At 34.3% G+C, this 14783-nt stretch overlaps 1 protein-coding gene across 5 annotated transcripts in view; it reads left to right on the forward strand.

The window, feature by feature from the left end:
* LOC145276824 (bactericidal permeability-increasing protein-like) overlaps positions 1-14783 on the forward strand; it is a 230657-nt gene that overhangs the window by 117035 nt on the left and 98839 nt on the right. For 4 of the 5 annotated variants that reach the window (XR_013868035.1, XM_080128175.1, XM_080128173.1 and 1 more), the window contains exon 2: positions 9544-9631. Coding sequence is in view for 4 of the 5 variants with exons in the window: in XM_080128175.1 (XP_079984301.1) it covers positions 9544-9631 (88 nt within the window). In the remaining variant the exon portion in view is untranslated. Of the gene's footprint in view, positions 1-3729; positions 4101-9543; positions 9632-14783 lie in introns of those variants that run through there. The other variant, XM_080128171.1, reaches the window with a different exon arrangement.

Here is a 14783-nt window from a genome sequence, read left to right on the forward strand (position 1 = left end):
CTTACTTAGGTAGTGAACTGCATCAGTAGTTAGATATCTACTGGATAACAAGAAGGATCCCACAATTTTTCTAGGCCAGAAAATGGAGCCTCCTAAAAACGAGAGCCATTCATTTCAATTCATTCCAGATAGGGGGTCATGGTGTTGATGATATAAAGACTGAAGCTTGGTTTTAGATGCATTAAAATTAACCAGACACTTCCTTTCCATGATACCACGTGCTCCAGATCAGACCAGAGAATCAGAGAGAACATGGCCTTTAGTGTGTTTCCATAGATGGGGATGTCATCAGCATAAATGTCTATGAATAAGCAACTTACTTATTATTCTATACTGAGATTAAGATGACCAGCCACCTGAATTCGTTAATACAGGACATACTTATGAGATTTTCAAGAGTGTTGGGAAGCAATTCTCTTTAAGACAATGCTTATACAGCTTTGTAAGTATGGGAACTAGTTCTGGTTGAAACTTTTCAGCACTATAATTGGAAAGCCATTAGGCCAGTTACTTTACAAGAATCAATGTTTTTGATTAGCTTGGCAACATCACGCACATATATTTATATGTCGCATAGCGTGATGTCTGATAAAAGAGGAAATACGGAGGTTGACAGCCTTGATCGCATAGTTCTTGCCAAAGAGTTTGGCTCTGGTTAATTGCTCATAGTTGGGATATAGCACATTATTCTGATAAGGATCGTGTTTGCTATTAGCCAAGACTGGTGGCAACCAAGTCGCATCCTATCTACTTTTAATTTAACGGACAGAGCACACAACTCTCTCGCATTCTTTATTACTCTTTTCCAGTAATTGCTGGCAGTCCTGAAATCGGTTTTAGTCTCAGTGCAGCTTCTTGTGTTTCCTTTTAACCTCTTTCCATAAAGGCAATATTATCTTTAAATGTTTTCTTCTCTGTATAATATGTGCCTTAACTCCCCTCTTCTGATGATAAGCGTTTTACTTCGAAATTCTATATTCTAAAGAGGTTTCCCTATCTCGAAATATTGTAGTCCATTTTGAACTGATAACATAATAAAATTTAATTGTAATTTTCTTTTATCCCTTTGTTATTTTTAATTATTCTATAAACTTAGTTCCTGTTTTTATATGTATTTATAGTGCATTTTTAACCTCATTTCCAACCCTTTTGGTATCGCTTAGACTGACTGCTCTATCATCAGTTGTATTATATCAATATATTTGTAGTGCCATGTCGCGCATGGAAAGGGACTCTGCTGGTATATCTAGTGGGCTTTCAGGAGACAACACTTTCTACACAGGGCTCGGCTAATGGACCACTGCGTGTGTATACTTGGCGTCAAAACAGGCCCACTTTGCTCAACACTCTTCTCCCAACCTGACATAAAACAAAGACGTACTGAAATGACAACCCAAAAAATATGATAAAACCAGACAACCACCTAAACAAAACCAATTCTTCTCCACTTTTGAGGCTAGCTTTCACACATATAAGTGGGGTTAGAGGTAATCTAGATGATGTAGAGTCTTACCTTTTAGTAAACTCCCCGAGTATCTTAGCATAAAATCAAACAAACGTATACTCTTTAATCCCCTCTAACTACTTTACCATAACAGGATACTTCCCACATTGCGGTAAAGACTAGGATATATATTTGCACTGATAGTTAATATTTGTAGCACCCTCCCTAAAACTAGAGAGAAAAACCTAGATCTGATGAAAAATCTGTTGAATTTTATTTGCTTTCTACTAACATTTAATCACTGCGTTAGTTGCTTATATTTTCTCTGCCGTTCTTTCTCAAGTCAAGATTGTACCCTATATCGATCATGTCTCTAATTGTATAGATGCATCACTCTCATTAGATAGTAACGCCCAAATAACGACTTTAATGTCCACCATAAAAAAATTGGCTTGGTTCCTCAGGTTACACAGATGCAGCTGGACGCTCTACTTATAGCTTCTCAATAGCCCTTCCCCTCACACAGACAGTAAGTTCGCCAAGCCGCCTACCAGCTTGTGAACCTCATCAGGCTTCCTTTCTAGATCTATTTCTATGGTTCACTAGAGATTAGGCATGCAAGCCACAGTTAGTACGTTATAAGTCAAATACAACTGGCAAAAATTCGTAGATGCTCGAAATCGTTGTAAGAGAAAAATAACAACAAACAAAAGAAAGCATGTGGGAAGTATCAGGGAACGCATAGAATCGCAAAAGATAGGAACTTATGATTTCTGAAATATCAATAATAATGTAGTGAATAAAGAGCAGTCATTAATTCCTCCACTGAACAACAACCACAAGGTTGGATGATCAGTAACGGAGAAAACCAAACTGCTATTCTGGTGATTCGCCTCCAAGTCCACCTTAATGCCAACAAACAACTCCCTCCCAAATTTCCCTACGCGGACTGAAGCCACATTAGATGATGTAAAAAATCACCCCTTTTTATGTCCGCGATATACTAAAAAAATTAGACATCTCAAAGGCGTTTTTTTATTTTTGAATGCACTTTTATTAAATAAAATTAAAAAAACACCGTATAACAACAACACTAGTGAATAAATACTGGGAACTCAAAGAAAGCGGACATTCGCCGGTAGTCGAATGGAAAATAATAAGACAAGCTACCATGTGCAGACATTTAGACGACCCATGTAAATTATGCCTCCATGAAAAATTTGCTATCTTGTACTTTAAAGAACCCCAAGATCTATTAAACTGTAGACGAGAAATAGCAAACAACTGTGTTCACAAAATAAAACTTACTCTAGGATAGCGATACAAAATAGCTTTAAAACTAACAATAACAATAGAAAACAAACAAATAAATAAATTAAATAAACATGAATATACATAAATGATCACACATATATGTATATATATATATGTATATGTGCATGTATGTGTGTACACATAGGTATATTTATACATAAAAAAAGAAAAACGTCTACCTTAAACCACTAACCTTGTTCTAAAACAGATCCTTTGTTCGATAAAATGCATGCCCATTGGCTGATAGGAAGGGGCGCGGTGGATACTAGAAAGCTGATTGGCTAACTAAAAAATCCTCAACATATATAAAAACAAGAAACAACCACAGAATTCGCGCATAAGCCTAACGAATCCTATAGTGGATGAAACTCAGAATATTCAGTGTAGCTTAATCGCCATATATATTTTATAAATTACTAACTAGCTCTACCTACGTATTGAGCACTTTTGAAGTAAATACTTAAAGTTTACGCATAAATCTATACTTTCGTATATTAAATTTATGTGAGTAAATGAAGTAGTTATATATATATATATATATATATATATATATATACGGATAGATAGATAGATAGATAGAGAGAGAGAGTGAAAGAGAGAGAGAAACAGACAGACAGACAGACAGAGAAAGAGAGAGATGCACATTATAACGTTGAAATATAGTTTAAAATCCGCCAGCCGATTTTTGTTAAAAGTTGTTTCTTTTTATTCGTGTTCGTGGGCGAAAAAAATCGCCTATTTATATTTCGAATAAAATCTACGTACAATAAGTTGTAGTCTCTGTGACATAACGAAGTACAGGTATCACTAGTGTATATGCCCATGATTATATTCCTCTCCTAAGATTTGTAAATCTCATCACGTAGTATTCTATGTTAACAGACACTTTCGACGATGAGTTTTGTCCATTGAACAAATCCACAAACGTGCAAAACATATAAATGAATTCGGGCAAGATTTTTTTTTTACACGAAAACAGAAGAAGCTGGGGCATAAATATTTTTAAAAATCAGAAATAAACAACTGGTTATTTGCTTTGAACTCAGGAATATGTAATGCGTTATGAATAAATTATTAAGACCTTATACTTACTGGTTACAATGCAATATACCATGGTTTGCTTGATTATTGACTTATATTAAAAGTGGATGTTTTGTCAGGAATCATAAACATTTTACAGAAGGCTAAGAGAAAAAACTCGAAGATTCCTGTATAATGGCACGCTCAAAATATTTGATCTCAACGCTATTAGCGACTATTGTGTGTTTCATACTTCACATCAGTATTTGCCAGGAAAATCCAGGTATGCAAGTTCGAATGGGGAAAACAGGCCTCAACTACGGTAAGCATCTTTTATTTCATGTATAATAACAAATTTAAACAAGATTTTCATATTTGCCATCTATGCTCGACAACTTATGTCTACAAATATACAAAATTCGGCATATATATATATATATATATACATGTATATATATATGTATATATATATATATATATATATACATGCATATATGTATATATATATACATGCATATATATATATATATATATATATATTTAGATATTAAACGAGCAGTAACTGTAAACTGGCGCTTCCCGATGGTAGCATACATCAACCTTCTGCGTAAAAATTTAAAATACGGCCGTTGTTGACGAATACCAAACCTCCTCATGTAATAAATGGGATTTCGAAATAGACCCCCCCCCATTTTGTGTTTGCGGTGGTGTTATCACAAAATTTGCTTGATGAGACAGAGTATTTTCAGGGTATGATTAAGGATACAGCTTATTGCAAGGTATTTTTGTTGGCAAGACTGGAGTTTTGTGGCAATACTATCCTTTCCCTTAAACAACGTTTTCCTTAAATACCAACCAATAGTTTAATAAGAAGAAACAATATATTTTCTGTTTTAGATCTATTTGCTTTTTCCAAAACTTATAGAAAAGAAGTAATCCAAGCTTTTTATCTAAAAATAAAAAATGAAAAAAAAAATCCAAAAATTATTCGCAGAAGTCAGGATCGAAGGTGCATCGAAAGTTTAAAAAAAGAGTTGCGAAGAAGGGGCACGTTTTAACCTACTGTGTCACGACGTTAACACCCTCGAAATGACTTCTTTAAATAAACAATCACTGCAAGTGATTCGTTCGATGGACACCGATAACTTGTGTAATGTAAATAGGAGTTTGTCTACTGAAGAATTAAACCATTAGCTTAGTTTTGTTGAACAATGTTTTAAATATTTTCAGATAAAACGGAGCACCTGAAATATTTGCTTCCGAGAACGATATCTATGTTTAACTTAAAACACATGATATTTTAAATAATCAATGTGTTAAATATTAACTGTGACAAGATAGAAGAAAATTAACGTGTTTTTTTTTAATGTCAGAATAGCCCAATCAGTTGTTTTACTTTTTAATAAGTGTATAAAAGGTACCTCCAACGTGCGCTAGATTTTAAACATCCCCGCATCTAACACCATGTAACTGTAATTTAATATTACCGTCCCCTTTTTTACCATTTCAAAGGAGAAGCTTTAAATAAACTGCTAATATTTTTAAGCATACAAAAATAATTGAAATGCGAGACAAATATCGTGTTTAAAGTATCGGCGCTTTAAAACAAAGTTTCTATGTAATAACGTTTGTGAAACTATAGTTATACCCATGTTTAACAAATCTAGAAAAACTAAATAATAGTCGTATTTGCTTGAATTTTTAAAATATTTATTCAATATTAAATACATTTACATATTCAAAGAAGGTTTTGCTAAATATATTAGAGGGAATATTTTATTTTAGGTTTTATACACCTCAAATTTCATGTTACAAAAACTAAACAAAACAAATGTAGGTTCATAAGAAATTCAACATTTTATAGCTAAAAAGATCCAATGATTAAAATATCGTTATTGTTATCTAATATATAAAATACACAATGTGTGTGTATGGTTGTATGTCCACCGGGCACTTTCGACAGAGGCGACGGATCCTCAGAATATAATAATCGTTTTAAAGATCGACCTTTCGGACGACCTGTATAAAAAATTGGCCAAAAACATTAATTCCTCTACCCATATCAAGGCAGTTTTCTACAAAGAGGGGCCGTTTTCTTTTTCTTCTCTATTTTTGCAGGTTATGCCATCGGTTTGATTGACTTCTCTTAATTTCAACATTCCGCACTTCTGGTCAGACGATGGAGCCATCGGTGAAGGCGCACGTTTTTTCCTCCTTCGCGTTACGGGTTCAAGTTTGCCTGCCTTCTACCACTTTTTTCTTATCCACCCAAATTGCCTTCTCTTGTTTCGTCCACCCGGTACTATTAATTATTCTTATAACCCCCTCCCCGAGGTTCCTTACTCGACCAAGCAATGCCGGGAAACCCCGCTACTATATCACTTTTTTTAAACACTTTCTTCCACCCCCTTGGTTCCTTAATAGACCTCTATACACCCGGGCAACTCCGCGTACCTCAGTTAACCTGTGTATTAAATCTCGTTATTTATTTGACTTACTTTAAATTTGTAAATAAAATTATACATAAAATAACTATTATTATGTTGAGAAAATATAAACACTTTTTCTTGATAATCTTTGTTCTCGGTAATATAATTTGAATTACCAAAAAACGAATTCTAAAAAAATGATTATTTAAAATATCGTGAAACTTGATTTTTACTTGAAAAAACTACTTACAAATAGTGCGATATCAAAAATGCCTAAGCACTTAAGTTTGGTTTAAATCAATCCGTCCACTAAACTTTAATGGGTTAAATTTAATCACAGTATTGAAAATGTTACTACGCGGTTACATTTAAATTTAAGCTATGCAAGTTGTGTAACAAATAAAAAAATGGAATAATGCTAGAGTAAGTGTTGTTGGGTACATCTGCATTTTTGTACAGTGCTTAATATTATTACTATTATTTTTAAAGTCATTCTTTGCATAGGAGGGTTGTTTAGTAACTAATTTGTACTTCTACCTACTCAGATGCATATGATAGCAGATTGTATCGCGTTTTGCCATCATATGCACCCGAGATAAATATCTACTTTAAAATTTGGTGCTTATACACTTTTGGTACAACGCTATTTGTAAATAGACTTTTCAGGTGAAATTCAAGTTTCCCGCCAATTTTTTTTTATTCAATCGCACGGTGGAATAATAATGAAAAACACCCTCCTCTTTCCTAGGAGAAAATGTTTTTTTTTTTAAATAAAAACAGCTGATCCTACCTATGTAAACCCCTGGGTGGATGTTTTCCCTTCAGCAATGTCGACAGAGGATTGGAGAAAATGTTCATGATTGAGTCCTTGGGCATTCAGGACAGAGAAGATATTTCAGGATATGATCAGAGTATGATGCAGCGGTTTAAGGAATCTATAATCTTAAGGGAGTGGAGATATCACGTCCAGTTAATGTGGCATGCAGATAAACTGGCTCTTATACCTTCTAATCATGCAATTGCCTTGCACATTTTGGGTCGCTGTTTACGAACCTAGAGAAAAAGTGTTGCACCAAGTGTATGTAAATGTGTTCCTTCAGCAGCAACAGGAGGGTATCATTGAGGAAATAAATGTAGATCCTCAAATATTTGGGGAGTATATCTGGATACCTCATCGATCCATTTTTAAGGCAGATCCAGCAGCTACTACTAAGATAAAGCCAGTATTTAACTGTATCTTGAAGGTCGGTGGCTCTGGTTCTCTTAACGAGGCTGCTTACTCTGGTGTGAATATGACAGAAGATATGTTGTACTTGCTGATGAATTTTAGATCGAATAAATTTGTCTTGCATGCGGACACCAGAAAAGCTTTCTTAATGGTTCGCCTTGCACTAGAAGCAGAACAAGAACAGGTTCTGTTTGTTGTTAAGGATGGTAATCGCCTTCGATGTTTCCACTATCTTACTCTGATTTTCGGATTCACCTCGGATCCCTTTATATTGTGGAGAATCCTGAAGTTCCATGCAGCCCAGTATCCTTTTCGTGAATGTCGAGTTGCGATGAAGAACCGATTTTATGCTGACAACTAGGTTGTGTGTGGTAACAGATGCACAAGTAGTACTGTTATGGATTTTGTCAGGAACCAAGATTAGCAAAATATATTTGCTAGAAACAGGCTGAAGTTTGTTTTGCTAATGACCCATGATTTGGAAACGAACTACGGCATCAGGCCAACCTTCAGATATGTTTCTACCACAGAAAACCCGGCTGACTTAATCACTCGTGGATTAACGATAAGGAAGTTCCGAGACAACATCGACTTTGGTACCATGGTCCTTCTTGATTGTGCGGCGGGGTCTTGAATAAGCCGGAGCAAGAGTTTCCCTGCATTGATGATAGGTGCCAGCAGATTATTCGTTAGTCAACAAATTTTGCTGTAATTATGGATGAGGAGAGTACTTCGGTGATATCCATGCGGCGATTCTCAACGTTTACCCGTTTGTTGAGGGCAACTTCTTTGTTCTTCCAATTCATTGGCTTGATGAGGTAAAAGAAAGGCAACTACAACAGGACAGTAGCAATTTACTTTATAAAAAGCTCTCAACAGTAGAAATTTTCTACTGAGTTGAATTACCAACTGACTCCTATGGTAAATCCTGAACCTTATTGGGTTCAGCCACTTGATCTTTTTCTCGATGAGGAAGGGTTGATCCGCTCGTGCTGACGGTTGGACGGGCCTTCTCCGTTTTCTTATGAAGTTAAGAATTTCTTGTTGCTGAGCAAGAACCATCATATAACCCGACTTGTGATATTAGATTGGCATCTTAATTGTTCCAATCTGGGTAAAGGGTCTGACTTAACTGAATTGAGACGTCGTAACTATTGGGTACCGCAAGGGAAGCAGGCAGTCAAAATTGCCCTGTTTTCTTGCACAAAGTCTAAAATATACAATTCTAGACAGTAGACAGATTTACTAATGCACATGGTGTTCCAGAGTCGATTTATATATATATATATATATATATATATATATATATATATATATATATATATATATATACAAAGCAGACACACATTATATATATATATATAAACACACACACACACATATATATATATATATATATATATATATATATATATGTATATATAATTTCTTATAATTTTTATAATTTACAAAATTTCATTTCTACTATTACTCTATAACATATATACGTGTTTACCTAGTTGGGAATTTTAAAAATAAATATTGATGGTAAAATTTATATAAAGTCTGATTTTACAGTATAATGCAATCTGTAATCTGAAAGAATTTACACGTTTCAGATCATTGTTTATATATATATATACATATACATATATATATATATATATGCATACATAATAAAGTGTGGTCATTGATTTTAGTATTACCTTAACAAAATAAAGGCACTTTGAGACTGAACAGGTCAGAAACTATGGAAAATGTGGAAAGGACAAGTAATGTATGTGTTCCGAGGATTGAAATATTTTTGCTAAATACATCTTAAATGAAATAAGTGAGCGCTGCCATTATCCCAGATAGTGAATAGACACTTCGATATGTATGCATTAAGCGAACACATATTTATTTCTTCATTTGGGCACCCCTTGCTCGAAGTTGCTCGAAATAAAATTCTAATAGCTTATATTTTCGATAAAATTTGCTTCGAGAAATCGCAATTAAAATGGTGGTTTATCCGTTAAACTAAAGTTTATTTATTATGGTCATTGTTTACTGTGTATACTAAATACACATATCCTTTGTTGTTTTACTTATTTTCTTGTTTGATAATATCAATTTCTTTTCTTTTTCAGTCAATGAAATGTGTTTGATGAAAATGTACACAGAGTTTAAAAGCTATACCTTTCAAACATATTCAGATGGTGTTTACAGATTATTGAAGTAATATAATTTTTACAATAATTTGGTGATTCTAATTGTTTAAATAATATTTCCATTGCTACTACGTATATATTAAAGTACATACACTGCACTAATATTTTCTCTATTTTTTTTCTCTGCAGCATCATACTGTTTCACATATAGATCCACAGATAACATACATGTACATAATTGTACAGTTTCTCAAACACATGTATATGAGAACAAATTAGGAAAAGAAAAACTGAATAAATTACAATAGGTCCAATTTTTAAATAAACATATTTTCAAATTCATACTAAACCTAGATCAAGTTTGTTTGAGAATAATGGGTCAAAGTTTTTTTCTCTATAATAGTCTCTTGTTTGATTTCATTTTTTATTAAAAAATTGTAATTTATTCGATTTTTATTTTCATTAGTTTCACTTGTTTTTGGATTGTTCTATATAATATATTAAACTTTGAAGATGTGAATGGGGTTTTGCTTTAAGACCGTTTGTATTTAATAAAAATGTTTTTTTTAAATAAAATATAATTTTTCTCAATGAAGGAGACATTTTAAAAATTACTTGATAATTTCATATATTTTTTCTCATATTCATCTGATGGGAAATTTTAAACAGGTTCCTTAATTTCTTAGTATATGTGCGTGTGTGCAAAATCTGCTTTACTTGCAGTCAGTAGAATGCTGAACATTTTATTTTTTGTTAATCGTGGATTTTAATATTTAGGATCGTCTAGCATTATTTTGTTATTGAAATATTTTTCTGGGCTACAAAGCTTCCTTGTGATTGTTTAACCGTGGGTTTTAAACAGGGTTGATTACTACGTATATGAAATGACAGCCTCAGGGAGCAATATCGCCCCCAATTGGGGAGATTGAGACTTCCTAAAGACTGAGTAAGGCCGGGTTATTATGCTGATATTGTCTGTTAAGCATTATTTGTGTGCCGAAGGAATGGATTTATTGTCTTTTTGTAGAACAGGCATATATTTTATTGTTTGAGAAAATTACAACACCACCCACCTTCTTTTCCCATCACAGCCACTATCGTGGAGAACTAGGAATAGGATTTCGGGCTGTTTTCTTGTGTAATCGAACTGAACAATTGCACATATGTAAAAAACCTATAATTTCGTGAATTAACTTTTTTAGATTAGAAAACCCTGTTTTTTTTTACTTTTGATCTGCAATACGAGCTAATATCTTTTCAGCGGACGCCGGCATTTGGAATCGGCATCGACGCCTGTGGACGCGGAAAGATTCTGTAAATAACTCACAATAGAGGACGATCACAACCATTGCAGATTTACAAGGCCAGAGTTCACATCTGCTGATCTGTTACGGGAGTTCTTACACGTATTTTGAAAGATGATGACCGCCGTTGGTTTTCGTTTGCTGTTTTATTTTTTCAGGGAGTTTATTCGTTTTCAGACCTAAATATGATTCTATTGGTAGTCGTTTAGTGATTATGACAGATGTTGTGGTACCTCAGGATGTATATTAATTTAAAGGCAACAATATGCCACCGTCGTTTACCGGGAGAGAGTTACTTGGTTGACGAAAACAGCTACCGTGGTGTTAGACACGATATCAAGCGACAGGCACATGGAAATGTAAACGGTGTATTGGTATCTTCTTTACTTTTAGGGCACCAAATTATTACACTGAAGTGATTGACCCATATAGCATTATGAGTATAGTGATGGATCCATGGAACACTTTAAGTTTTTTTTTTCAAATTAAGTGTGTTTTTTTCGGGTGCTCCTCCATTCCGTGATGATGATATCTTCCTCTTGGGTTCTAACAGAAAAGGGTAGCAGACCCCGTTTGAGTGTTCAAAGACGATTTAACAACACACAACATAAATTGTAATATATATAAGGGAACCTTAACTATTTTATTTTAAATAAGATATTAACAATATAGTATAATTTAAAAGAGATAATTCATAACATTTAACCTTTTACCCATTTAACCATTAAAGAGCTTACTAGCCTTAACTAATCGCTGAGGAAAGGGGGCGTTCTAACCCCATGCTTGCCGGCTGAGAAATGGAATGAGTCTTGGCGAATTACATTAATGCTCCATACTTCCCTATTCTTTTGCGACCGACGAAATAACCTCCCGGCTATGGGGTGTGAAAACGAAGTCACACTCACAAGATTATCTCGACAGGGCCTGTGTGTATGAATTAAGAATATGTGGAATAACAGTTACATAAATCTTATCAACTCATCATGTCAGTGATTATTTTATAAGCTCATATTTGTGATGATATAATAAGGCCAGAGTATTTTGAATCTTAATGCTTCTCATTGTAAGGAGAGAAAAACCTCCATTATAACACTATAATGGTATGTTATGCAGATGTTTCTAGAATAAAAAAAGAATACAGTAAGTAAATCCCAGGAATAAAGGAACCTATAATAGAGTTATGGGGAGGTGTCCGGGAAATCAAACGAAGACAATGAGATTGCCCGAACCCCTCTCCAAAACATGTATGACAAACTAAAACCGGCTTCAGAACATTATAATTTAAAAATAATCTGTACTCTTTATATATATATATATATATATATATATATATATATATATATATATATATATATATATATATATATGTTGGGACGATAACATTGTTGCCCTGAAGAAGAAAACACTACAGATTAGTTTTACATCCTCGTTTTTATTTTCCTTTTCCATGACTCATTTTTTACACCCTCCTATATGAATACACATCGATTTTCATCCTCACTCATGTTGATTGTTCCCATTCATTTTTTGCTGTTTTATTTCTAATCTAATTGTTCTGAACCCGCTTTTAATGCTGTATTCGCTGATAATGATTTAGTGCCGGTTTTTATCCTTTTCTGATCAAAATCATTTATCTTCAAAATGCCATGAGCTAAAGAGATTGTTTTTCTTTTTTTCCTATTTCATACTTATTGAGCTGATCATAAGTAAATTTCGATGTAACTTTTATTCATCAGCGTTTTAATTTATCATTAAAATTTTTGGAAAAAATTTATCACATTAAAGTTTATTTTTCAACCGATTTCTATTGAACTAATTTCGTCCGACTCGGATTACTATTCTAAAGATTTTCTATTATGTCTTAAATTTACCTTTTCTTTAATTTACTTTAAATTTTTAATTTAAATTATTACTTTCTCTTTCATGCTTCCTTTTCTATTTTCCATGTTTTTACAACTTCACTTACCAATATGAATCGATTTTCGTCCTCACCCTTTTTAATTACTTCCCATCTATTTTTTTTCTTTTATTTCTAATTTAAATGTTCTTACGCCGATTTCATTTTTCGATAAATTTTCCTACCAAAATCCTTTGCCATTTTGGGTCTATAGACATGAAACTTAATATATAAGGTAATCGAACTCTTGGAAACTTTATATGTGGGTTTAAACCGCTGGGTAAAATAGGTCCAAAGTGACAAAATTTTAAAAATGCATTTAATTTGCAAGGTGCAGTTCAGGCGACCAGACAAGAGATATGAATGCGTAACGTAAGGGAGCAATAAACCCAGTAGTAGTAGGTGTTTTTACTATTTTTTGTCTATTACAGGAGTAAATTGACGTTGTAATCGGCGTGATCATCAAGATCGAGATAAAGTCAGGTAACTCTTTATGCATTGTAATAACCCACTGATAAGTTGACGCAGAATGAATCGAAATATATATAGGTCGGCCTGAGGAACTCATGTAAACTCCGGCTTGGTTAAAGTACATTACACTGAAGAGAGCGTAAATCCAGTAACTGAAGTTATGAGGACCTGTGGGTGCAAGTTATAATATGCTAGGAGGTTAAAGTTCCTTCATCATTTCTTCACTGCCTCGATGGAGGGAGAGGATGATTACCTTCCCTGGTATTTGAAGCAGTATACCAGCTGACCAGGGGGCTTGCGGAAAAGAATAAATTGCTTCACTGAGTTCCTGACGGAACGGGTAACGCTGCGGCCGTTTGACCCACCATCCACGGAAAATTAGGGACTTCTGAAATGTATTCATACTCATAAATTGCATAGGGAGGGAAGTGGCACCTATCTCAGTGCCACGGTTGTTAACAGACTCTTCAGCATAGCAGGATGGTGATTTGGACATAAGTGTTATACTTATATAGTTAAAGAATTGCATCAGCATGAGATATCTTCCGGAGCGGTAGAAGAATCACACCATGTTTCCAGCTACCTGCGCAACGGGTTTGATGTAAATGCTCCATTTAAGATTAGGAGTAAATATCAAATCCGGAAACTTTACATAGAAGGGACCGTGTAGAGATTTCTTAATACTATGTGATAAAACCGTTAGCACATCTGTTGTTGATCTAGCAGAACGGAAACCTGATTGCATGTCACTAAGATGGTTATTTTTGCTGAGGTGATTGGCTAATTCTTTATTAAACACGGACTCCAGCAACTTACTCAGAACGCACAGGAGAATTATTGGTCTGTACTGAGAGGGAGATGACCAATTACATGAATTTCTAAATACGAGACATACCGATGGGGGTTTTCAGAGTGCTAGGAAGTAATTAAGTCAACGCCTAAGTAGCTTTGTAAGTATAGGAGGTAATTCTGATTTAAGCTTTCTCAGCACTATAATCGGAATTCCGTCAGATTCAGTTGCTTTATAGAAATCAAGGTTATCGATTAGCTTGGCAACATCACGCACATATATTTGTACGTTGCATGACGTGTTTACAGATACTGGAGGAAATACGGGATCTTGGCGACCTTGGTCGCATTAGGTTAGAATTAGCAGCAGCGTTATTGGCAAAGAGTTTGGCTTTGTCTGATGCTGACGAGATTACCCCAGGTTCATTGATGATTGTTGAGATAGAGAACATGTTTCTGTTCTGCACCCTAGTTGCCATTTGCCAAAACTGGTGGAAACAAAACCGTTGGTCAATTTCTTTGGATTTAACGGACTGAGCATATAACTCTCTCACATTGTTTATTTCTCTTTTACAGTGGTTTCTGTCATTCCCCTAAGCGATTTTAGTCTCAGTATATTTATTACGTTGGAAGCAATGGGCAAGGTGATTTCTGTGCGCAATGGCAGCAGCACGTTCTGGAGAGAACCACAGCTTGCTGTTAGGTTTTTGCTGAACATATTTGAAGAGTATGAAACGGTGTATACCTACAATTAACTA

Source organism: Euprymna scolopes, chromosome 5, assembly GCF_053919585.1.
Source record: "Euprymna scolopes isolate OS-2025 chromosome 5, ASM5391958v1, whole genome shotgun sequence".
Taxonomy (NCBI): Eukaryota; Metazoa; Mollusca; class Cephalopoda; order Sepiida; family Sepiolidae; genus Euprymna; species Euprymna scolopes.